The sequence below is a fragment of the Ahaetulla prasina genome, chromosome 4 (assembly GCF_028640845.1).
Source record: "Ahaetulla prasina isolate Xishuangbanna chromosome 4, ASM2864084v1, whole genome shotgun sequence".
Taxonomy (NCBI): domain Eukaryota; kingdom Metazoa; phylum Chordata; class Lepidosauria; order Squamata; family Colubridae; genus Ahaetulla; species Ahaetulla prasina.
In genome coordinates this window covers 122,478,201-122,505,325 of record NC_080542.1, presented here as the reverse complement: position 1 = coordinate 122,505,325, position 27,125 = coordinate 122,478,201, and the positions used below count along the sequence as shown (strand labels likewise).

The 27,125-nt window shown below is 37.5% G+C and overlaps 1 protein-coding gene across 5 annotated transcripts; it reads left to right on the top strand.

Moving 5' to 3' along the window:
• CROT (carnitine O-octanoyltransferase) lies at positions 1-26,644 on the top strand. Of its 5 annotated transcripts, none has more exons than XM_058179697.1 (17): positions 1-165; positions 5,910-6,033; positions 8,395-8,519; positions 9,067-9,248; positions 9,755-9,879; positions 15,463-15,571; positions 16,744-16,837; positions 16,916-17,041; positions 19,550-19,651; positions 20,047-20,130; positions 20,234-20,341; positions 20,778-20,908; positions 21,454-21,577; positions 22,379-22,457; positions 22,938-23,031; positions 23,649-23,768; positions 25,083-26,643. In XM_058179697.1, the coding sequence occupies exons 2-17, from the start codon at positions 5,919-5,921 to the stop codon at positions 25,201-25,203; spliced, it is 1,839 nt and encodes a 612-aa protein (XP_058035680.1). In that variant the 5' UTR covers positions 1-165; positions 5,910-5,918; the 3' UTR covers positions 25,204-26,643. The 5 variants fall into 5 exon arrangements, 4 of the variants coding, with proteins under 4 accessions (XP_058035680.1, XP_058035681.1, XP_058035682.1 ...); XM_058179698.1 differs by having other exon boundaries at positions 1-252; XM_058179696.1 differs by lacking the exon at positions 1-165 and adding an exon at positions 268-1,073.
• Positions 26,645-27,125: the final 481 nt, after the last annotated feature.

The following is a 27,125-nucleotide window of genomic DNA, read 5'->3' as shown; positions in this document are numbered from 1 at the left end:
GCGTGAGTTTAAATGTAGCGCAGAAGTGCAGAGCGGAGGATCTGAAGGAGGAGAAAGGGAGGAGTCGCTTTGCTTCCTTTTCAGCCACTATTTTCACTGAACTTGAGGAGACGCGCCGAAGGGCCTTGGAGAAGACTGACGAGCGCCGTGAGGGCATGAGAGAAAGTGAGGGGAGCCTATGAGCAGCTCGGCGGTGTCTGACCTGAGCAGACGGGTGGGGGAGGGGGGGTGTCCCCCGAGAAGCGCCAAACCGTGAGTGGGACTGCGGGCGAGGAAAGACTTCGGCGTAGGCGGTGTGGTGGGGGGAGCTCCCCCTGTCCACGGCCCTAGTTCTCCAGGGCCCCTTTCGCCGAAGGAGTGTCGTTGTTACTCTGCTTCTCTTTCTGACCTCGCCTTAACTTTCGCTCTCCAGCCCGCTAACTTCTGGGGACTGGACCCGGTAGAAAGTCTTCGGTTTGTTCGGCAACAAAAAACGCATTGCACGAAGGCTCTGGGACGGAGGTTAGTGCCCTTAATGGCACGAAGCTCCCTTAACACAGAAAAAACGCTGGGCGTTGTTGAATATAAGCAAATAAAATAAATACTTAACTCTCTTCCATTGACAGTATTTACCATGGAAGAACAAACTATAAAGGACTCGCGACTAGGACCTCGGGCACAGCTTGCCTTAAAAAAATATGGGATCTTCCCCTTATGGAGTAGAGTAGTGGATTTTTCTTTTCTTTTCTAAACGAATAAATAAATAATGCGAGCATTCGAGTCGCGTCCCCGCCCCCCCCAAAAAAAACCTTTCCCGGGCTTCGCAATCAAAATTATTTCCCAGCCTGTGTTGAAAAATACAGTCGTATCCGATTGAACTGTAGTGGGAAGTGGCAGCAAATGTGGAGTCAGTTTTAAATTTTAATATGGTAAATATCAGTGTAGTATAACCCATGCAAACCAAAGCTCTTTTGGAATTTTTCATAATTTTTAAAAGTGGGAAAGGGGTCCTGAGAGAAAACAAGTTTAAGACACTTTGTTCTGAACTGATTCCCTAAAAGTTCATGAGATCAACTGGGATATCGTTCAGTGTTGTAAGTGTTGTATCTTGATGAAGGTATCTTTTCTTTTATGTACACGGAGAGCGTATGCACCAAGACAAATTCCTTGTGTGTCCAATCACACTTGGCCAATAAAAATTCTATTCTATTCTGTTCTATTCTATAATACTGAGATTGTGTTTTCCACTATGAGGCAATCCAAATGTGTTTCTTTCATCCTAAACCAGGATGGGCAATTAAAGAATCTGTCTGGAAGGCACAAAGTGGAGGAGCTGTAAATGAACCCCAAATCTAAACAGATGGGTTTTTTTGGTGTTTTTTTCCTCTTTATATTGTAATAATGTGGCAGAATAAGTTCAGCTGTAACAGCACAGGTACATTTCCTAATTCTGGAACAGTGCACCTGAACTTTTAATGTGCCATGATAAGCAGCAGTGAAACTGGGTAGGGCTGTTGAGTGCATTGCTGGTAAACAAAGGGAATGGAGAGAATTGGGGCAAAAGTTTCTTCTAATATAAATGCAATATATTACTGAAAACACTATGGCACATCCTTAATTGGAGCATGTAGCACATGACTTGGAGACAAAAACCAATTCTTACTCTACAGTAATTGCAATTTACAGATTCATAAAATAGCAATACTTTATGCCCCAGCTAAGGATATTTTTATGAATTGCTGCATTTTAATAGTTAAAGCTACTCTGAATAAAGGTAAATCCTTTAAGTTTAAAAGATAGTATTCGTATTTGACCAAGATGCAGTGTACTTAGAGGAATAATGCTTTTTTCCCCAGTAACTGCTCCTAGCATTTCTAGATATTTTTTCTGAATTTCTGGATTATAGAAAATTCTGAAACTTTGGGTTACAAAACAATATAAAATTTGACATATGCTCCACATTTGAAATTAGGAAGAAAATAAGAGTGGGAATTTAGTAGTTTTAAATCAGCAAGACATAAAGCCTAACTTGGAGGATGCAGAGAATCTGAAATTGTATAAGGCAATAGTCTCATTCTATTTGTATATTTTTACAAAGTCAACTTATTGCCCCCCCAACAATCTGGGTCCTCATTTTACCTACCTTATAAAGGATGGAAGGCTGAGTCAACCTTGGGCCGGGCTCGAACCTGCAGTAATTGCAGGCTACTGTGTTCTTAATAACAGGCTTTACCAGCGTGAGCTAAACCGGCCCCAAATATGCTCCACATTTGAAATTAGGAAGAAAATAAGAGTGGGAATTTAGTAGTTTTAAATCAGCAAGACATAAAGCCTAACTTGGAGGATGCAGAGAATCTGAAATTGTATAATAGAGAAGAGCAGGAGCAGAGCAATAATGAAAAAAGCATTTATAGTAAGCTTTTGCAACTCATTAAAAAATTAGTATAAATACTTAAAAACTAACTTTATTATAGTTGCTAGCCAATTTCCTCTAGCAGTTTTTATAACTTAACATTTACATTAACAGTAGATTGACAGTAAGAAAAAATAGACATGCAAAAAATAAAGGGAAAAATGAGCTTCAAAGACACATGAAAATGTATTATCAAAAAACTATGTTATTCTGCAATTAAATTGCACCTTTATGTGTTTATAAAAAAATAGAAAGATAACAATGGCACACACAGTTCAAATGGTTAAATATTTTTCCAGTTAAGATCTATAATGATAAAATGTTTGTTGAAATATATATTTTGAACCATTGTTCTTATTAATCAAATATTATATATTTGCAGACTTGATGAAATGTGATTTATCACACCTCAGAGTTGTGACTTTGAACTTTTAACTATACCAGAAGAATTAATACTGATTTATATTTTTTGAAAAGAAAAGCTGTTTTATTTGCTAAAGAGAAAGAGAAAATTTGTAGCGTGGTAAAATTTTAAAGAATTGCAAGGAGTATTATCTGTTTTCTTGAAGCTGCTAATTGTAGATGTAGAGGTCTGATCCTACACAGCACTCTTAAAGATGATGATTAATTATGATGATTATGTGCAATCAAGTAATTTTTGACTCGGAATGATTACAGGTAGTCCTTCAGTTATGAATGTAATAGAACCTGTCCATTCCATCTGTAACTCGAGGATTTGTGGGAGTGAATCTCGTATATTGAACGACATCACTCCCTGTTTTCGCCCATTTAATGCGTGGGCAAATGCATCGCTCGTTAAGTGCACATGAGATATCATGGGGTGGGGAAGGCCATAGACCATGGGGAATCTATGGCATGCGTGCCACAGGTGGCACGCGTAGCCATATCAGTGGGCACACCAGCTCAGCTCCAATACACATGCGCACTCCAGCCAGCTGATATTCGGGCCTTCTGGATCCACCAGAAGTAGGGAAACAGGCTGTTTCCTGCCTCCTGAGGGTCTGTGGTGGGTGGGGAAGGCCTGTTTTTCTTTCTCACCTGGCTCCAGATCCTCTCTATGCATCTAGGGAGGGTGAAAACAGCCTTCTCCAGGCCTTCTGGAGGCCCAAAACGGCCCATTTCCCAACTTCCAGTTGAACAGGAAGTGACTTTTTTGCTGTCCCCAGCCTCCAGAGACTCCTAGAGAGGCTCTGGAGGCTGGAGACAGCAAAAAAGTCACTTCCTGTCCAACCAGAAGTTGGAAAACGGGCCGTTTTGGGCCTCTGGAGGGCCTCCGAGGGGATGGGGAAGGTTGTTTTCACCCTCCCCAAATGCATAGAGAGGATCTGGAGCCAGGTGAAAAAGAAAAACAGGCCTACCAGGCCATCATGTGCCAGGGGAGGGGGGTTGCGCGCGCAGGGCAGGGCACATAGAATTGTGGGTGTGGGCACGCCCACACGAGAACCTCCCCCCCCATCCTGGAACGCAATGGCAAAAAGGTTAGCCATCACTGCCATAGGGGACCAGTGAGGGAACAGGCCATCTACTTCAGACCATCCAAGGCCTCCCTGACCCACAGATACCTCATTCTCCCTCCCCTGGGGTCCTCACAATTGCTCCCCCCCCCCATCCTGTCATGCCGGGTGACTTATTTTATGAAGACCTGTCTCCTCTTCAGCCTGCTTCTTTGCCTGCTTCCTCCTTTCTCATCAGCAAAGGGCTTGATGAGGCTTCTGGTGCTGAAATAGCAGCCCTATAAGGCCACATGTTGCCTTTCGGGGCTGCTTTCTTGACGCTGGAGGTCTCGTCAAGCTGATCTCTGGCAAGAAAGCAGTCGTGGACAGCCCACGTGCTCTTTCAGGGCTGTTTTCTCAGTGCCAAAGGCCTTGTCAAGCTGATCTCTGGTGAGAAAGCAGCTGCAGAATGTTGCAAGTAGCCTTTTGGGACTGGACTGCTTTCTCATTGGCAAAGCACTTGAGGATTGCTCCCCTGTAGGCTTCGGCAGCCCTTCGGAGAGCTGTGCCCGTTCCTTCCAAGATCTACTGGCTTAGGAGCTACCAAGCTCTCAACAAAGGCTTTTTGCAAAGGGCTGCCAAAGCCTACAGGAACACAATCTCCCTGCAGGCAAGGAAATGGCAAAAGGTTAGCCATCACTGCCATAGGGGACCAGTGAGGAACAGGCCATCTACTTCAGACCATCCAAGGCCTCCTGACCCACAGATACCTCATTCTCCTCCCTGGGGTCCTCACAATTGCTCCCCCATCCTGTCATGCCGGGTGACTTATTTTATGAAGACCTGTCTCCTCTTCAGCCTGCTTCTTTGCCTGCTTCCTCCTTTCTCATCAGCAAAGGGCTTGATGAGGCTTCTGGCGCTGAAATAGCAGCCCTGTAAGGCCACATGTTGCCTTTCGGGGCTGCTTTCTTGACGCTGGAGGTCTCGTCAAGCTGATCTCTGGCAAGAAAGCAGTCGTGGACAGCCCACGTGCTCTTTCAGGGCTGTTTTCTCAGTGCCAAAGGCCTTGTCAAGCTGATCTCTGGTGAGAAAGCAGCTGCAGAATGTTGCAAGTAGCCTTTTGGGACTGGACTGCTTTCTCATTGGCAAAGCACTTGAGGATTGCTCCCCTGTAGGCTTCGGCAGCCCTTCGGAGAGCTGTGCCCGTTCCTTCCAAGATCTACTGGCTTAGGAGCTACCAAGCTCTCAACAAAGGCTTTTTGCAAAGGGCTGCCAAAGCCTACAGGAACACAATCTCCCTGCAGGCAAGGAAATGGCAAAGAAAAAGAAGGCCTGAAGGACCAAAGCCTTCCCTCCATTTGCAAATGTCCTGGACTCAATTCTCAGAGTATAAAGGCCTAAAGTGCGAGATTACACAAGATCAGTGGCATGAGATCTTGTGGTACGTTAGGCCACTGTTCTCTCTTCTCTGAATGTAAGCAAAGAAACTGACAGAGGAGATCTTTGTAAGATAGGTGAGTCTCCACAGGCGAAGTGTCTGTGAAGACTCGGGGGTGGGGGGAATTGGTGGAATGAATGTTGCAGAGCCTTGTAAAGGTGAACAACTGCTTTGGTGCTGCAATATTCATAATTTCGGGATTTGTTCGTAAACTAGGGGGCACTTATTGCATAACTTTGAACTTTGCTAAGGGAACGCCCGTAACCCGGGGATTACCTGTACATAGTTAGATTTTCTCAGAGATGATCTATCCCTTACCTGTTCTTTCAAGTCTACCAGCAATGCATTCATTGCCACTGTAACTGAGTCCATATTAAACACTAATAGAATTAAAGCAAATTTTAATTATTGTATAAAAAGCTGAACAGTTGGAGGATATATACATACACATATCTAAGTTACAGAATAATCAGAAGTGGATAAAGTATGTTTCCCTGTGCATGAAAGCTACATAAACATATACTAACTTTTCTTCCTGTTTCGTTATACATAAATTTACATGATGTAAAAAAGCAAATTGCAGTAATACAAATGTCAAAATGAAAAATATTATTACTTGCCTTAGATCAACATAATGGAAAACCAGTTAACTGATATTTCTGAAGAAAATACATTTCAATATCAGAGCTCCTTGCCTTCACTGCCAGTTCCTCCTCTTGATGAATCCCTAACGAAATATCTTGATGCAGGTATGTACATTATGATGTTTTCATTGACTTGAAAATTGCTTTTGATTCTATCTCTAGAATATGGCTGGAGAGGAAACTAGCAAACTTTTCTGTAGATCTGTGCCTTCTGTGGCTGATAATAATAATGAGAACACCTTCATGTTTCTTAACTATACCATCACAGGAAATCCCACTGCCTTAATCCCTGTATTGAAGGATATCAGGAATGTAGTCTTGCACAGTTTTAATTTAATTTTTATATAGACTCTTTAGTTAAAAATTATGTTGAAAAGTGAATTTCACCCAATAATATTAGATAACAATTTCATCTCATTCTCTTTATGCTAAGAAACTTTTTAATTTAGATTTTTAAAAAAAATATTTTAATATTAAAAATGTTTTAATATTTTTATAAGTAACTCAAGAGAGTGAACATTCCTAATCGTCTTTCCTCCTCCTGTTTTCCCTACAACAGCAGCCCTGTGAGGTGAGCGAGAGTGACTAGCCGAAAGTCACCCAGCTGGTTTTCAGGCTTAAGGAGAGACTAGAACTCATAGTCTCCAGTTTTCTAGCCTGAGGCTTTAACCACTAGAAACTGGCCCTATATGAAGTCATTTTGTCATAGTGTAAGATTTGCAATGGCAAAGCCTGTGAATCCTTGCAATATATTGTTATGAAAAGCTGGAAATTAATTATTTTAAGATGGTTTTAATTTCTAACTATTGTAGCAATTATTGTAAATGGAAAATTAATGGACTAAAATTTTCGTTTTGCCAAACACAATTTGGTTCCAGCTGTTGCTAAAAGCTGTTAATCTAAAAAGACATGAGTGCTCTATAAGCAATCCTCTCCAAATTTCTAAGAACTTTTCTCTGTGTTTTGTAATGCGTGCCTGACACATTCTTTCATTTGGAACTTGGCCTCATATCTGTAGAATCCTGTATGGGAATTTACCAATTGAAATGCTGGATAAAACAGGATTTCTGGGGCATGTTCCCATTTCAGTTTTAGAAACATTCAGTTGTTAAGGAGCTAACTGACATAAATGTTCAGGTTGCAATGTTTATCTTACAAACCAGTTAAAAAAGAAAAAGCCACAAAAGGCAAATATGGTTCAGCAATTAAAAATGCTGAGCTTGTCAGTTGGAAAGCTGACAAACCTGGTTCAAGACCTGAACACCGCGCAATGGGTGAGCTCCTATTACTTCCCCCAGCCCCTGCCTGCCTAGCAGTTCGAAAGCAAGCAAATGCAAGTAGATAAATAGGTACCACTTCGATGGGAAGGTAACAGCGTTCTGTGCACCTTTGACATATATTCATGCTGGCCACATGACTATGAAAGCATCTTCAGACAATGCTGGCTCCATTGGCTAAGAAACAGAGATGAGCACCATTTCCTAGAGCAGGGGTCACCAACCTTTCGGGCCTCAGGGACCACAAAATTCATAATTTTAAATCCCGTGGACCACTAATATGATCTGCCTAATGACCAGCTGGGTGGGCGTGGCTAGGTGGTCATGTGACACGGTGGGCATAGCCAACTTGATGTCACTCATGTCAAGGGGCATCTCGCTGGCCTTAACTCACCCCTCCCCTCCCAGCCACTCTTTGCCTGCCTGCCTGGGATCCTTAGGGCCCCAACAGGAAGAGTTGTTGGATCTAAGCAGCCACCATGAGGAAGAATTGGCAAAACAACTCAGTTCAAATTGGATCTGACCAAGAAGGAGGCTCAGCAGAAGCACCTCACTGAGGAGTATGAATATAGGCTTTCCAAGCAGAGGGAAGACCTGCAGGAGTACAAGGCCAGGAACCGGCACATGGAGGCTCAGCGGGCTGGGATGGTCAGCCAGTTCCAGGCCATGATACAGCCCCATGGAACAAGGCCCTCCAGCTCTTCGCCATCAGCGGTGCTTCCCCACAGCCTTCGCCCAAAGCCCTGCATCAAGAAGCTGAAGCAGACTCCAAATCGGAATTTCTGCCCTCCCCCGACCTGCACAAAAAGATCCCGAAGAGGGAGACTCTGTGCAGTAACACAAGCGTTCATTGCATGTATCCGGTCCAGGGGCCGTAGTTTGAGGACCCCTAATTTAGTGCAATATAAAAAATGCAAATAATTTTTCTGTGGACCACCAACATTTTTCCATGGACCACCAGTTGGTGACCGCTGCCCTAGAGTCAGATATGACTGGACAGGAGAAACCTTTACCTATATGACCTGTATCTATTTCTGTTGAGAGCTAGAAAAAATTCCAAATGATATGCAATCTCTAGAAGTTTTGTTCATTTGAAACTTGTTTTATAATAAAGATGAAACTTTTATGCCACTTGAAGTAGAGAAGTATATGTGTTTAAAACATATTTTCAATCATTTATATTGTGCAGTGAAACCTTTCCTAAATCAAGAAGAGTATCAAAGAACTCGAGACATAGTCAGAAGATTTGAGAATGGCATTGGAAAGGAGCTGCATAAAAAATTACTTGAAAGGGCTACAGTGAAGAGAAATTGGGTATGCTTTTAAGAAAGCCATTTTTCCCAGTCACTATGTATAGTAATAAGAATATATTGACAATGTTCACACATTATATAATGTGGGCTTGTTGGTTTGACTTAACATGTTTGTGAACTTTCAATTGACATGTGTAAGTCACACTTCATTTATTATAATCCAACCACTGCAGTTATTGTAGTATTTCAGCAAGCCTTGTCTGAGTAGAATCCTGTCTCGGTTCTAGTCCTTATGATACTGAACGTCAGAGAAAAAAAAACACATTAGCAGAATCTAATTGAATAGCAAACTTTGCTTTTCTAAATAGCAAATCTCACTAGAAATATTTTCCTTTGAACAGATCTGAAATTATTTTAAGTTTTGCTTGATTTCATATCTGTTCTGTAGTGTAGGAAGAAGAGTTGCTGTTTGAACATCATATGTAACATTTCTTTGTTGTACAAAATACTTTGTGCTGTGCTTTTAATGTCACCATGGGATAGAATCTGAACTTAACAAATAACCATATTAAGGATTCCTTTTGCTGTTAATTACTTTTTATTTTCAGTTGGAAGAATGGTGGCAAAATGTGGCCTATCTTGAAACCCGTTCATCAACACAAATCTATCACAATTTTGGAGGACCAGGCCCTTATATTGAACATTATTGGCCAATTAAAGAAGGGACTCAGATTGAAAGAACAAGCATAAATGTTTGGCACACCTTGAACTACTGGGAACAAATGAGAAAGTAAGAAATACAAATTCACGATGCAGTAATTATAGTTACGTATGGGTTACTTGTCATCTTATCATGAGTTAATATTGCTAACATCATTTATAAGTTTAGAGTAGAATTTTATATCTGATTAATTGGTGCAAGTCTCCAAAAACTCACATTTATTTTTAACATCTATAAAATTAAACCATTGGAACTCTAATAGGGAAAAAACCTAAGCACATTACTGTCTTCTTTCAAATTAAAGCTTCTGAAATAAATGCCACTGCTTTTAATTAAGCATAAGCATAATAGCCTGAGAGAATAGTGGACATTTTTCTTTGATGATGTTTCACTTCTCATCCAAGAAGCTTGTGACTTGAGTGCCTTGTCTATGTCACATTATATGGAAAGGCAACATAGGCCTTTCAGAATATATAGTATTGAAACATATTGAAATATAGCATTTGCTTAGTTCCTGTTATAAATTTATGCTTATCCATGCAGCTTCAATTATTTATATCCTAATTACCTTACAGGGAAAAGTTGGCTGTACATAGATCTGGTAATAAGCCCCTGGACATGGATCAGTTTCGAATGCTTTTTTGCACTTGCAAGGTGCCAGGCATTGTTCAAGATTCCATTATTAATTATTTTAAAACAGGTAAATGATATTTTTTTCTGAATAAAAGAAAGTGGTTTCAATGTGGTGTATATAATGTTTATCCCATACATATGGATGGTCAGTAGGTATGTTTAGTTTGCAGTCTAAACTACATACCTGGGAATAAAATCTAGTCGAGCTTAGAAACCTTACTAGCAATAGCATTTAGACTTATATAACACTCCATAATGCTTTAAGTAGGCATTGTAAACAAATATAAGTTTATTGGAAATACTTGCTCTTATTATAGTACAGACAGTACAGTTTGGGCCAAGATCTAGTATGTAGTATGAATACCTGGAAACAAACAAACAGTCTGGTTCCTTAAAATAGCTGTTGTGAAAAATACTAAAAGGGCTGAAGCTTTTTTCATGTTTTCCTTCAGTAAAAATGCACAGAAAGGCAATGTGGGTCACTAGGCAAGTTGCTTTTACTGATTTTACTCTAATCTGTAATGTGCCCCAAAGTGTGTTGGCTTAATTTGTTCTGTCTTACTCAAGGTGCTATGGAGAGCATTTTAAATGATTATCTTGCTGGCGGTGTTTTTAACAATCTTGCCACTCCATTCTCACAGTGACTACTGTTCAATAGAGTGGTGAGTGCTTAGAGTGCTTTTAACAAGTGGCAGTTGCTAATATCCATTCTTGATTTCATGCCATAAATATTAACTTCCAGAATTGTTGATGGACATGATTGCAATTGGCCCTATGTATAATCACCAACACTATGGCAACTAATGCCTCTAACACTGTGGTGAAGAGATTCGGGCAGTGAATGAACAATGAATCTGTAACAGTAATAATGGGGCCCTCTAACAAATTAAAAATAATATAAAAGCATGTCCACTTCTCGGTAGAAACAATAGACAAACTATACTGCTAAAAATATTGTCTTCCTGGTGAAATTAATCTGTGCAGAAAATTAGTCTTAATTTTATTTAATTTTTTAAGTCCTTAAAGGTGTATTTGGAACCTCTCTCACTGAGAATTGAAAGAAACTCATCTATTGCAGAATTAATCCAGAGGTTTAACTGAAAAATAGTCAACAAGAAATTTCCCAAAATGATTAGAAAAGGAAGTATGCAAACCCAGTGTGCTAAAGGTGCTGATCAGGATTTGAGCATAATGGTTATTTTCTCGTAGAGCTTTAAACCCACCAGAGACTTGTGCTGTCGTGTAATCTCACAAACGAGCTGCTGTCTAGAGCACGCACTTGTGGGTGATTTCAAGGCCTTTCCATATGTAATGGGGAATTACTTAGAGCCAGTCTGCATGCTGGCTGTTCACTCTACTGTGGTTGTTGGCTCCACAAACAGTTTGCTATTTCTTCCCAGAAGCCTCTGGTTAAATGTTTTCAAAGAGATCTAGTGCTATAATCATGTATTAATAAGAAGCCCATATAAAACTTGACTTGCACTTCAGAAAGTGCCAGTCAGTTGTTACACAAGCGGTTCTGTGAAGAAGCCAGTTATCTTGTTAGTTCAACATCACAAAGCAAAATAGCAAATAACAGTGCTGAGTGACTGAAGGGCAGATACTATGTATGCTACAGCCAATATGAGCCAATAGCCAATAAATCAAACGTGTCACAAAGTTTTTATTGGAATAAGATGGGAATACCACTTTATATCAGGACAGCTAAATATAAAGTTAGGCAGCCTAAGTTATAAGATATGGATAAAAGACATAATTATACAGATAGTTCCTAAAATTGTTAACAAGGCATCTGCCATTAAGATGTGGATAATCACTGAGAAAGATATCTGATATCCCCCTTTACAATGGTTAGAATCTCAATTGCACTGGCACAGAACTTCTTAGAGCTTTGCTTTGAGACCCATCCCTCTTTATGTTATAAACAAAGGGTGTTTAATATCTGCTGACATTTTTCAGAGCATTAACATGAATTTTTGTTTTTGTGTTATGTGTGCTACATTGCTATATGCATTAATATTCTTAACACGGCATGTTCTAAACCAGGGGTCTCCAACTGGCTACTTTAAGACTTGTGGACTTCAACTCCCAGAATTCCTCAGCCAGCTTTGCTTTGCTTTGCTTTGCTCTGCTCTGTTCTGCTCTGCTGGCTGAGGAATTCTGGGAGTTGAAGTCCACAAGTCTTAAAGTGGCCAAGGTTGGAGACCCCTGTTCTAAACCACTCCCTGTGTTTCATCCACAGTTCATAAATCTAATATGAATTCAGGTCTGTCATTTTGTAATCTGTGATAAATGTGACATGGAAAATTAATACAGATCACTTTTACAATGATCCTATATTCCATAAACCTATACTTACATTGATGTTATACAATATAATTATGTTACATAATACTGCATTGTGTAATTATTATAAATATTGGTTTGCAGGTTAAGAGAGGAAAGTTTGTAAGATAATCATCTTTAAAAATACGCTCCTTTATGTTGCCTTTTAAAAAATTGATTTGTTTTAACTTAATTACTGTAAGATGTTGCATGTATGTTGCGGTATGTTGATGTGGAAATTGTACATCAGTGAAAAAAAAACAGTAGTCAGCTGTTTTGCCTCTTTTGTAAACCTTCCTAAACTTTTTACATAGTAATTGTGTGGAACAGTGGTCCCCAGTCTTTCCGGCGGTCCACTGGTGGACTGGTGGGGAGAAGGGATGGTTCTTTATGAATGCCAGGCGTGTGAGTGACTGCACAGCTCCATTTGCAGAAGCAGTGCCATATATATGCCCACTGGTTAGACAAATGGAGCTATGAGCATCTGCCACTCATGCAAGTGCAGCTGCACTTGTGCGCTCACCCGCCACTTGCACGACCTGGTTCCAAACAGGCCATGGCTCGGGAGTTGGGGGCCCCTGGTCTACAATACTTGGAATCAGACAGGAACATTCATTAAAAGCACTAAAACTTAGCTGTGAGGAAAAAAAGAGGTATTAAGCACCATTTATATCAGTTATTCTGAGGAAAAAGTCGTGTTTATATAGATACTGACCTTTTTATTATCAGACAAATCCTGAATTACATTCAGTTAGTTTTGTTTCTCAATGTATATGGAACTGCACAAAATGTGAAAGCTACTGTGTAAATTATGATACAACAGAATAGATAGAATAGAATTTTTTCATTGGCCAAGTGTTATTGGACACACAAGAAATTTGTCTTGGTAAAAGAAAAGATACCTTCATCAAGGTACAACACTTACAACACTTAATGATAGTCATAGAGTACAAATTTAACACTTAATGATAGTCATAGGGTACAAATAAGCAATCAGGAAACAATATCAGTATAAATCGTAAGGATACAAGCAACAAAGTTATAATCATAAGTGGAAGGAGATGGGTGATGGGAACAATGAGAAAATTAATAGTAGTGCAGATTTAGTAAATAGTTTGACATTGTTGAGGGAATTATTTGTTTAGCAGAGTGATGGCATTCGGGGAAAAACTGTTCTTGTGTCTAGTTGTTCTAATGTGCAGTGCTCTATAGCGTCATTTTGAGGGTAGGAGTTGAAACAGTTTATGTCCAGGATGTGAGGGGTCTGAAATATTCTCACAGCCCTCTTTTTGATTCGTTTAGTATACAAGTCCTCAATGGAAGGCAGGTTGGTAGCAATTGTTTTTTCTGCAGTTCTAATTATCCTCTGAAGTCTGTGTCTGTCTTGTTGGGTTACAGAACCAAACCAGACAGTTATAGAAGTGCAGATGACAGACTCAATAATTCCTGTAGAACTGGATCAGCAGCTCCTTGGGCAGTTTGAGCTTTCTGAGTTGGCGCAGAAAGAACATTCTTTGTTGTCCTTTTTTGATGACGTTTTTGATGTTAGCTATCCATTTTAGATCTTACGAAATGGTAGAACCTAGAAATTTGAAGGTTTCTACTGTTGATACTGTGTTCTCTAGTATTGTGAGAGGTAGAAGTATGGAGGGGTTTCTCCTAAAGCCTACCACCATTTCTGCAGTTTTGAGTGTGTTCAGTTCCAGATTGTTCCAGTCACACCATAAGGCTAGTTATTCAACCTCTCGTTTGTATGCAGATTCATCATTGTCTCGAATGAGACTGATCACTGTTGTATCATTTGCGAACTTCAGTAGTTTGACAGATGGATTGTTAAAGATGCAGTCATTGGTATACAGTGGGGAGAGCACACAGCCTGGGGGAATCCCTGTGCTAATTGTACTTTAATCTATAATAATATAATATAATACTTTAATTAATCTATATAGCCTGGTGTAATTCTAATAATTGTAAACCATTTGGGGAATTTGTACTAAAAAGTGATATATAAATATAGTAAATAATGTTACTTATTCTTGCCCAGCAAAACTTGAAGATGATTAATCCTAACCACACTATGTTTGTTTAATTGAATACAATGGGATTTAGTTTTTAAATTGGCATATAAAGCATTGAATTGTATGATGATGATGCTTCTTCTGTGTTTTTTTCTAAGCAAGTTTAGTTGAACTTTCAATACTGCCTTCTTAGTATAAAAGTAATTTTATAGCAACCTGAATTTTCAACTGCACTTTCAGTTGACCCAGATTGTTGGGGGCAATATGCTGATTCTGTAAACTGCTTAGAGAGGGTTATAAAGCACTATGAAGTGGTATGTAAATCTAAGTGCTATTGCTATTTGTACTTGTATCCAATAATCAGAATTTCGAATTCTTTATCAGGGCACTGTGTTCTGTGTATACAGCCTGTTTACTCTGCTAGTGTTTCTGTATACATATAGACACATGCATGCACATATATGTGCACATGCAGATAGAGACATTATGTGCTACACCTATTTACCCCAGCTTAGTGTGCTTGGTTTTAAAAGAACCTTTTTTGTGGAGTGAAAAACATCTAGTTAAAGATGAAATTTTTTGTGGAGGACAATGGCTTCCCTACTACACCTGTTCAGAATCTTTTGTTTTAGTTCCGTTATTAACAGTTGAAAAACAAGTACAATTTTTCTGCGATCCAGCTGGTGAGCAAGGAAAAAACAGGTAGTCCTCAACTTAGTACTGCAATTGGGTCTGGATTTCTGGCTGTACATTGTTACAGTTGTAGATCAAGTCACTCACATGACCCAACCTGATTTATGATTTTTTTTGTAGTGAATCACCATGGTAATTAAGCAAATCCTTATACTACAGTCATAAGTGTGAACCCATTCTTCCAAATGGCCATTTTTGCTGGAAACCTGAAAAAACTGCTGCAAATGGCAGCCATGTGACAATGGGACCCTGCAACCCACTTGTAAAGATGAGCCAGTTGCCAAGCACCTGAAATGCAGTCGCATGATCATGGTTTGTCTATGTGTACCACATTTTACGACAATCAGAAATGCTTTATGGACTGTAAAACATCTATCCCACTACACAACCGGTCTTAAGTTGAGGACTACCTGTAACAGGTTTCATATGCTTGCAGATAATTACCATCCTGCTAAACAATGAAGATGCAGCTCATTTGAGATATAAGTCTCCAAGATGTTGGCCTGTATGGCTAATAAGAGGAAAAGGTTATTGTTCGTGTCCCATCATCCTAGGAAGCATTTCATGAAGATTATACAAATTTCTGTATTAATGAATTAAACCTTTTCTTCCAGAGAATGAAGGTGAATGTCCATCTCACTTGATAGTGCTGTGTGAAGGCAGAATTTTTGAATTTGATAGTTTACATGATGGTCATATTCTGAGCCCACCAGAGCTTTTTAGGTATGTTTAGAATACAATCTAAAAACAACGTAGTCTACAGATCTTTCTATGCAAATTTGACATTAAATATTTTTATACTCATATTCTAGATATGCTCTATAGAAAAAATTAGTCAATGAAGATTGATGGAATTTAAGGGCTTCTGTATAAAACCAGAGGGAGATACTGTATATTCAGTTTTGAATTAATAATTAAGTTTACTTCTATTTATACTTAAGTATAGTTTCTATATATTTTTTACTCATTTTGTGGTGAATACAGATTTCATTCTTGCTATATTACTGTAATTCAGTGTTTTCTTTTTAGGTCTAATTTATAGCATTTTATAGCTTTGTTTTATTAAATACAATTAAGTGTCAATTATACTGTTTTTAATAGTTTTATATGTCTTGAAAAGTTCATTTTAGAGTGTCTTTCCTTTCATTGCCTCCCACTCAGCATATAAGGGGAAAATGATAATAGTCAGCTCAGTATTTTGTTTCCCAACTAAAAAAATGAAAGGAATGTAATACTTACAATTCCCAACTTCCTAAAATAATTCTATGCTGCATTAAACAAGGACACATCTTAAAAGCAAGATATTATTTTGTGATTGTTAAACATATTTGAATTGAAAGAACCTAAATATGGAAATGAATGGTCGAGGGAATGCTGCATTGTTTGCTGAAACATCATTTTAAATTCAATTTATTGGTGACTGGACTTGCAAGCACACAGCAAGTGCTTGTTTCCCCTCCCTTTCAAATTGTCCAAAAGTATAATTACTATCACTCTGTTAAGGAAGAATGAGAAAAAATAGTGATCTACTTGAAGAAATTGTGTTGCAGTTAATAAGCTCTTTTATCTTTCATGTATAGTATATATGCACACCTCCAACGTTTTTTTTTAATTTTTATAATCTGAGTGTTCTCTGGATAGACTCTCTATTAAAGAAAATCACTATAGCTAATAAAGGACACTAATCTTATCTGTAGTACTTCTAACATTTGATAAATAACTTACAGAAGAGATGAATGTTTAGTTTAATTAATAAGGGTCTGGAAACTTGATTTATTTTCAGTCTTCATTACCTAAATTGCTGGCTTAACAAAAAAACAAAAACATTTGTCTTACATGATAGTTTGTATTAGAAATGCTAAGTATTTTTAACTTGGTATTTATATTATTTGCAGACAACTTTCCTACATTAAGAACAAATGTAAGGATGAACCTGAAGGGCCAGGATTGGCTGCCTTAACATCTGAAGAAAGAACCTCATGGGCAAAGGTTTGGACTTTTTTTAAAAAAGACATTTGGTACAGATTGATATGTTTTATTTTAATAATTGTTTTGTTTCCCTCTTAGACACGTGATTATCTTATCAAACTTCATCCAAAAAACCTGTCTCTGTTGGAAACAATACAGCGTAGCTTATTTGTAATATGTCTAGATGATTCAAAGCCTCAAGCTACACCTGAAGATTATTCAGAGGTACTTAAAGAATTAAAGTCCATGCTATTCTTACTAGTCTGCTCCTTTTAAAAAAATGAATATATTTAATGACCTTAAGTAGCCTTGTTATATTATAAAGGAAAAAGATTTGGAGTGATCAAATGGCATAAGTTAACTACGTCATGTATCTGGTTTATTCAAAATGTAAATTATACGGACAAAATGTGGAGATTATACAACTCCAATGAAAGCATAGCAACATTCCTCCCCAGGCCACTAGTTTACTAGTCAATAGTAAACACTGTGTTTAGAAATACTTCCCCCAATTACATATACATTGGATTGCAACTGAGTAAGAGTGATTTTGCTTTGCTTTCTTTTCTTTTGTCTTTTTTTTTAACCATTTTACCTTTTTAGACTGTGTAGATTTTAGAGATCAAATCTAAAGCACAACACAGCCCTGCTACTATGTAGTACAAAGTTCCTATAAGTAGTTAAAAGTGACAAGAGAGAGAGACAAGACAGTTAGTAGAGAATAAACTGTAATTTTTTAATCGTAATTTGCTGAGATCACATTATCATTTCCTAGGTCCAATTTATACTTTTTAAGACAAAGCATACTACTTTATCTTATGCATACATTAAGTATAACAGAAAACAAAAGCCTCCTTTGAATGGAGCTTGACTTCTTATGTAGGGATATGGTTATGTCATTTTCTTGGCAACAGCATAAAAATAGTGACAGGCAGTCCTTCCTTAACAACTATTCATTCAGCAAATGTTTAAAATTACAGCAGCGCTGAACAAAGGGACTTGGAGATTTATATTCATTGCAGGGTATATGGGCATTGCAGCATCTCTGCAGTCACATGATGAAAATTCAGGCCTGCACTTAAAATTCAGGCCTGCACTCAGTCTGCCTGCACTTAAAACTTCAGGGATGATTTAGTTCCCTTCCACCAATCTCTTCACTATCTTAGCTGTCGTCCACCCCACCTCACCCCCAAGCCTACCAGCGCATGCAAAATTGCCATGGCCTTGGGGACCTTGGCCTGTTCCGAGCCTGCCAGTCTTGCCTTCTGTCAAGAGGCTTGGGTCTGTTTCCATACTACCACATCTGGAGCTCCAACCTGCTTCCCAACCCATCATATCCAAGGAGTCCTGGCCTGCTCTTTATACCATCAGGTTCAGGAAGCTTTGGCCAATTACAAGGCCACTGGTATACCCAATTTGCCCCATTTATCTTTGTAGTTTTTTGCACCTGATGACAGACATGCCATCTTATGCAAGGCCTGGCCTTTCTGCTAATAGTATAGACTTTATTGTCATTGTAAATCATGTATACAACGAAATTGGTTATGCTGCCTTGTGCCATTTTGCAGTGAGGCTCCATTTTTTTCTTCAATTGAAGAAAATTGGGCCCTTGCTACAGGGCCCATAAGTATGTGGAAACCTCCTATAGCCTGGGAAGCTCAGCTAATTACAGGCCAGGCCTACTTTCCACCCCATCATGCCCAGCAGACCTTGGCTAGTTATAGGACTCAACGCCTACTTGGAGGAGCCTTCTGAACTATAATGAGAATGGTGCCAGCTTGCTGAATGGCTTGTGGCAGTCTTGGTAGTAAGTTCATGCCTTGTATAGAGTGGCCACGCCTATCAGAAACTGCAGAAAAACTGCAAAGTAAGTGGGTCAATTTGCATGTGCTGGTCAGCCCTTTAATCAATTGTGGCCTTCTGGGCCTAGTGGGGGAACAGATCCCATGCTTTTCAATCTGCAGCCGTTTCTGCATACCAGTAGGTCTTGTAACTACCAAGGGCTGTGGTAGGTTTCCTATGTTGATAGGCTCTGTAATATGTACCAAGCTACCCAGTGCCTGCCTCCATCTGCATTGCACCCCCCACAGTCCTTACTCAGACTTAATGACGCACAGGATTGCCCACAACTTTTCCCCCAAGTTTTTAAATTTTTTTTTCAAACGTATCAATGCATGAACAGTATGGTACCTGAGTGTCATAATTTTAGTACAAATAAAATGTTTATTATATTTACTACATTTAATAAGCTTATATAGTTCTAGTAATAATACACATATTTATTAATCTTTCATTATTTAGTTATTCCATATTTCAGTGTTATTTTTATGCCAATCACCATATTCTGAGTGTCATTCCTTTTAATCCAAATAAAATATTATTAATTGTATTTTCTAAAATACTCCCCCCTCTCAGAAAAAGCCTTGGTATTCTAAATGGGCTTCTAGAGCATTAAGAGGGTACTGTTGGCTGCCAGGCTGCAATGTTGCATCCCTAGTTGGTATCTAGAGACAGCAATTTTAAAAGCAGCCATCAAATTGAAGATTCTGTAGGAGGTAGTATTGGAGGTGAGGAACCCCAATGGCAGGTGGAGATCTTGCTCTCGCACTTCACCCTGCAACGATGCCAGAAAACATGAGAAGTCGGGTATCCCAGTGAGCATTTTTCAATCTTTGAAAGGCAAGTGTGGCAGTTTTTTTCTTTCAGAACTAATAATGCCAATTCTTGATTTAGGTCACCAGATTGGCACTCGCAGGGAATCCAACATTGCGATGGGGAGACAAATCCTATAACTTCATTGCCTTCTCAAATGGTTGTTTTGCATCAAACTGTGATGTGAGTTTATATCTTTTGCGTTTCTCTCTTTTTTTTTGTTTATACAGAAATATATAATATATAATATATAAATATATAAATATATTTATATATATAAATATAAATAAATAGCAACTTAAACAGAATTTGTTTATTTTGTTAATGTGCTACCCTTTTAATTACTAGATAAGAAATACTGACCTAACAAAATTATGAGCAACTCTTCTAGAAAAAGATCATTGAAGATAGGCAACATGTGATATGCTACTGGATTACAATTCCTAACAGCCCCACCCAGCTTGGCTAGCAGTATTATAAATTATCTATGGTTGTAATAGAAAATAAAATAAAATGTGATGTTGATTCAAATATTTATTGCTCCATGGAGTAATGTTTATTTTATATATATCTTCCAGCATGCTCCTTTTGATGCCATGGTTTTGGTGTCCCTCTGTTCTTACATTGATTCCAAGGTTTTTGAAACAGAAGGGAAATGGAAGGTATGTTGTTAATTGTAGTTCAATCCTTTTCCAGTTGATACAACTTCCCTCCAGTGTCAGATAAATTAAATGGTTTTCTCTCTTTTTATTTCATATAAAACAGGGATCGGACAAAGTACGCAATATCCCTTTGCCAGAGGAGCTTATGTTTAATTTGGATCAGAGGGTGCTAAATGATATTGCTTGTGCAAAGGACAAATATTACAAGCTGGTATGCATATAAATTTTTGGATGTCATATATTTGTGCTTGGTGTTAGTGCATTCCTTTTGTTTCCATTGTATGACGTGAATGAGGATGAAGCAAAAGAGAAATCTTTTTATGCACAGCTGGTGACTTGTTAATTTGGTTTGCCATCTGCTTGCACTGCAGACCAGATCCATCCTGAGAGATTTTGTATCAGTTCCTCAAATGTAGGACATGGAGGCAGAACTATGCTTTTTTTATATGTCCTGGTGTAAGCATGATTTAGGATACTTGGTTTGCATTGTTATAAGCCAAATATTTCTATCAATAATATGGTAGTAATCATCATTCGATTTCTAAAGTCTTGATTTTCGAATCTTTGCTAGATGTTATAAGTTCGGTGTAATTGAAAATATAAAATTCCACTGGTTCTCTGAAATTTCATTATTTTTCTCTTTTCAGACATCTGACTTAGAAGTTGTGAATTATGCTTTTACAATTTTTGGGAAAGCACTGATTAAGAGACACAATCTTCATCCTGATACATTTGTCCAGATTGCTCTCCAATTAACCTATTACAGATGTCATGGACAGTAAGAATTGTTTTTAAACATATTAAATATTTTTATTTTATTAAATACACATGGAGTATAATTTATGGAGCCTTTGCAAGTTTACAAATAGATGGAAATTATTTTCTCTTCTGTAAGCACACTTTACATATTCCTTAGAATTATCAAATCAATGCCTTTATATGTTTCTTCCCTTCTCCTTTATTTGTATATTATTTTGTAAGTAGCACAGACTTGATCCAAAAATGTAATTTGTTAATTTCCTATCTTTTTGCACTATTTAAATGCACTATTCTTCATGTTTGTATCCATTTGTCTAATATTGTTTGTACTGTTATTATATCATCAATTTTGTTTAAAAAACATTTTAATAATAAGGTCTCTTGTGAAGGCCAGATGAAGTAAATCATCATTTTTTTACATAAGGTTCAAAAACTGGAGCGGAATGACTTTGTTTCACATACTTTTTGGTAAAAGTAATTTGCTATATCAACAGACAGTAGGGCTTTTATATATCTATTCTATGAGCAGTTAAAACAGTTAAGGGATAAATCTTTGTTTTTTAGCCTTGGTTGCTGTTATGAAACTGCAACAACCAGACAATTTTATCATGGCCGGACAGAAACTATGAGACCATGTACCAATGAAATAATAGAATGGTGTAAATCCATGCTAGATCCTACAGTCACTGTGAGTATTTTAATCAGAGATTTTTAAAAATTGTGACCTTATTTTGTGTTCAGTACTAAGACCTATATAACCCCAAAATTCTTTACTTACATATTTAATAGGAGATAAAATCTAGTGGACATAAATTCCATATTTCTTTGATGATACATCATTTCATAAACTGAATTCATAGTTGCCAGCATGGGAGAAAGTTCAAATATTAAAGGGATCATGTTCAGTATAAAGTAAAACTTGCCGCACATTCCTTTTGAAATAATCTCATCCTCATGAATGTTTTAATTCCTCTTTAAAAGTAGTTATATTTTACTGTCTTATTTTTATTAATTAGATTTTTTACTTGGGGGAAATAATGTATTTGCATTAAATTTCTTGACTCATGTTGATTGTGCAAGTACAGATTATATACATTATACTTGTCAAAAAAAATAGCTGCTTCCCCTTTCATGCTTTCTTAAAATGTAGAACACAATTTTAGATGTGTATTTGGGACATGATTACATTACATACTTCTGGATCATCGTTCACATTTAAAAAACAGCTTTTCCTAATCTAATGAGGGGCTTCAACTCCCAGCAAGAAAGGCCTAGTTGCAGATGGGGGTTATTCAACTGAATCCAGTCACCCTCCTTATCTTCTGTGGCAAACAGATGGAAGAGATAATAATTGAAGCATAGGAGCCAAATAGCAGCTGATTCATCTTGGCTCTTTTTCCTTTTCCTACTGTCTTTTGCTCTTTTCTGAAGAAATGTTTAGATATAAGCAGTTTGGGTAGAATAATTATGTTTTTCTTATGTTCTGCAGCAAGGCCAAAGAAAACACCTAATGTTAAAGGCATTTGCAAGACATAATAAACTGATGAAAGAGTGTGAGAATGGAAGAGGTACATTTTTTTAATCTTGCAAAAGCAAAAGAGATGCATTCTACAGTCTCAAAATAGCAAAATAATCTTTTATGTAATAGAAAAGATAAATTTTTAAATTTACCTGTTGAAAATAATACTATTGTTTAGTTTTAAATATATTTAAATGACAAATAAGTTTCTTTTCAACCCAGCCTCCTCCTTAAAAGTATGGCCATGGGTAAACCTTGATCTAGGCCTAAGTAGTTGTACATCCTGGCATTAGTATCTTTTTTCTTCATAAGCTGTGATTTGTTTTCTTACCTCTCCAGCTTATTATAACAGTGCTGAGTAGAGTCATAGCGCTAATGTACACAATAAGCCCCCAAGTGGCATCACTTTTCTTCCAGCACAATTCTCAAACCATCCTTTCCACTATTCTCAGTTCAACAGGCCGAATGGAATAAACTCTGTCCAAGTCATTGAGCATTTTGTCACAATTAATTTATATTTCTCAAACAGGTTTTGATCGTCATCTCTTAGGCCTTCAACTCCTGTCCAAAGAGGATAGCCTTCCAATGCCAGAACTCTTCTTAGATCCTGCTTTCACTAGAAGGTATTGAAAAATATTACATTGAGATTTACCTTTGGAATGAAATCATTCTATACCAACTGAACATAAGGTTTTACAGGTAGACCTCAATTAGCAACCACAATTGGGACAATATGTCATTAAATGAAGCATTTGCATGAAGCAGTGAATGAAGCAGTGGCTGTGCTTATGATCTTACTTCAGTTTTCCTGTGCTTTATAGACAAAGTTGTAAAAGGTGGGATTGGTGTATAGCTATTTTTTCATCACCATGGTGAACAGTTGCTAAATGATTTAATCACTGAACAGGGATAACCCATATTGGAGTTGAAAAGATAAACAGACAAGTAATTGTTTAGTGATGGGACAAATGTTCATCGGTCCAGCAGCTTCCAGTGATTAAGAAGTTGCACTTATTTTAAATTATTGTGGAATAAGTAATTCATGTTTTCCATTAACAAGAGTGTGCCAGAAGTCTTTATAATACAGTATCAGTTTGAGCATTGAACCCTGATCATTTATTTCAGTGAAGTTCCTTAATCTTAGCAGGGAAAGCAATTATATTTGTTCACCCTGCTCCTGGGTTGAATCTGCAGGTCTTATTTTTTACATGCCTTCTTGTTTTCTTCTTTTAATTTGCAGTGGGGGAGGTGGAAATTTTGTTCTTTCAACTAGCCTGGTAGGGTACACAAGAATTGCAGGAGCTGTTGTTCCAATGGTAAAGCATGGTTATGGCTTGTTCTACAGAATTAGAGATGACAGGTAAGAATACCATTAATGTTATTCCAAGTAAAAAATTGAATCCTGTTTTCTTTTGAGTTATGTGTCAGTGTGGGAGAGATCACTACTATATTATTTCAGTAATGAAAACTTGATTTCACAGTTGGCTTTGTAGGCACTCTTACCGTATTTTTCTGAGTATAGACGCTCCAGACTATAAGACGCGCCTACCTTTTTTGATGAGGAAAACAAGAAAAAGAAATCTGCCCCTCCCTCTCGGCAATTTTGTCTGGTTGCAGTAAACAGCAAATAGCCTGCTTTACTTTCATTTTCGTTTTCAGCATAGCTTTATTAGCACAAGAAAAAAAATCTGCTCCCAGCAATTTACCTCCTTGCAGCAATCAGCGGAGGCCTATGCAGGAATAGGCAATGGCAATCCCTGCAGCCTGAAACAGCTGAGAATCGGGAGGCCGATCCAACAGACAATCAATTTGTGCTAATTAGGCTGTGCTGAAGCTGAAATGGGCTGTTTCTTCTTGCTGCTTGCTGCAAGGAGGTAAATTGCTGGGAGGCAGAGGCCAAAGGGTGGGGGTCGGTGGCTGGGCGTGACTACATTCAGTGTATAAGACACACCCAAATTTTCACCCCCTTTTTTGGGGGGGGAAACATGTTTTATAATCCAGAAAATACCGTAACTTTCTTCTGTGTAGTTTTAAATATGATTGTTCTTTTTCCTGAAATATCTTATCAATTCTGTCAATTATGTGATGTACTCTATCTATTCCTTCACATAACTAACTTAAACTATAACTTTATGTTGTATGAATGTAGCAGAGTGATCAGTTCATTGTTTTATTAGGATATTGTGAATTCAGACAGTAGGGTTAACGCCATAAACCATCATTCATATAATTAGACCCATATTTTAATTGAAAAATTCAGCTTCCTAATCAGATTTTTATACTCCATAGCACTAATTTCTTGTCTTTTTATTTTTGCTGCTTATATTAGGAATAACAGGCTGGGTAATATTTAAGGGTATAATATCATAATCAAACTTTCTGTGAAATACTGCTGATAAGACAAAAGTACTTCACTTTACAACATTTTAAGGCTTTTTTCTCTAATTTGAAGGTAGTTATTTTTTCATGTTGAAGTTCAGCGTGAAACACATTTTGAACAGATTATTTCATTCCCATTTTATAGCATAAATCCACCTGCCCATGATTAGCATGTATAGTAATTGTATCTTTTACATTGTGATTACTTAGGTGGTCAGGACTTTGTGTATACCCAACTGAAATTCTGTGCTGATTTTTTTTAAATTGCATTTGTGTTCCATCTTTCTTCTGGTAGGATTGTTGTTGCCTGCAGTGCCTGGAAGTTATGTCCAGACACAGATGCTGAAAATTTATCTAAGGAATTGTTCCAGTCTTTTCAAGACATAATAAAATTGATGTCCACAGCCCAGATGTAGAAAAATATTGGAGCTCCAGTGCCATTTTTTTTTTTACAGTTCCATATCTATTGAAATTGATAGAAAATATTGAAAAATTGGAATATGAAAGCTTTACTTAGTGGACATGGTATTTGACAGTTATAGCTAGGCATAAATCATGAAAAATTCTACTGCAATAACAATGCAATTTCTTTGAATAATCTGCAGCTGCAATGCAAAATACGATTAGAACTATGCAATTATAAACTAAACTTCTAAAATGCAAGATTTATTGAATTTTTCTATAGGAAAAAAGTTAATTACATAATCTTACTAGCAATAAACAATGCAAAATCATGTTCAAATGAATTCAGTATTTTAAGTTAGCGTTTTCAGAAGTACACTGGGGAAAACTTGCTTTCATTTGCTACAATGGAAATTTGTATTTTGAGCAACCATTGCAGCAGTCATGTTTTCGTTCTATATGAAATGTGTATCATTGCTTTTTCTTGCCTTCAAAAGTAATCAAGGAAAAAGTATTAGAATACTTATGAATTTATTTCAGGTAATTTGGGGCTGTTCTTGTGTTTCATACAATGGGATTGTTTAAATGCAGGCTTCTCTATAAACTGAAAGAAGTTATAATTAAAGTTACTGTATTTTCTTGCCATTTCAAATGTATAAATCAGTATGATTCTCAGGACAACATGCATTCTTTGTATCATAAATGAGAAACTCTATGAATAATGCAATTTATTCTTGAAATAAAGCCATTCCAAAGAGCAAAATATGTGGATGTTATTCATCAATGCTTACTTACATTGTTCCATTAGGATGGGAGGGCTGGTGTATTCTTAATTATTCTACCACGCAAGATATGTAGTTAACAAGCATTCAAAAGTTTTTGAAAGAATAAACACCGAAGAGTAATATACCTTAAAATTCAGCTGATTTCAAACTGAAGGAAATCAGTATAATATTACCTAAATTAATGTAACTGACAAGTTTGGCAATATTTAACATTACATATTAGCCTGCATACTGGATTCCAGGCTGCAGAACTTTTTAGCTAATGTGGAGCTTCCTTTACTTCTTTCCCTGTGGAGGGATGAATTGTGATTTGGTATAAGATGTTAAAAGGAGGCCAAGGCATGCTGCTTTCCTTAGTACATGTCCATTTTAGTTGCAGGTCTGTTTATTTTTGCACTCTGCGTATCTGTTACTAGTTTTGAAGAGCCACCAATACATAACGTAGTAAAAGTTTTTTTTCAAAATTATATTTGGATTGTTGCAGTGCCAGTTAGTAAGAAAGGTGAATAGCCCAGCTGGTTTCCATGCTTCAGGGAGGACCAGATCCTGGGTTATCTCAATCTGAACTCAGCATCTTTACCACCCCACCATGCTGAAAGGCAGAGTTTGTATGCTTGCAGTTACAGTAGGTTTTCATTTCTAAAGACAATAATTCTTCCTTACTTATAAAGTTAGATAAACATTCAGAGGATTAAGGCAGAAATTATAAAAAATCCAGAATTCTTTTTACAGAGCTGATGGTGTCACTCAGCCTTGTCCTCACAGGGGGGAAAAAAGGGAAGAAGAATTGCTATGCATTTTAATTCCAGAAGACAGGATAGGAATCTTAACAAAAATGATTTTGTTATGATTTTGCTATGTGGCAGAAGGGAAATCAAGTCAATAGAATATATACTTGGATTTTATGTATCCAAGTATATTTGAGATGACGAAAAGGTGTTTGTGTAATTCTGTAAGACAACATCCAGCTGATTCTGTGGAAGACAATCATCTACGCACAGTAGTGTGTTGAAATAACTTTAGAGGATGTAGGCGGCAAGTATAGATAAATCCTAGTCTTTGTAGTCTACTAGATCATTGTTTATTTTTTAATCTTAAATTCACTAATCAACTGCTTGATAATCTGTGATGATCCAGATTGTGCCATCCTG

Bases quoted from the DNA above. Each gene is read 5' to 3' on its own strand.
- CROT (XM_058179696.1), top strand. From the start codon at position 1,044: ATGAGATCAACTGGGATATCGTTCAGTGTT. The intron at 1,074-5,909 runs GTAAGTGTTGTA...TACTTGCCTTAG, and splicing joins CTGGGATATCGTTCAGTGTT to ATCAACATAATGGAAAACCA. The intron at 17,042-19,549 runs GTACTTAAAGAA...TTCTTGATTTAG, and splicing joins CACCTGAAGATTATTCAGAG to GTCACCAGATTGGCACTCGC.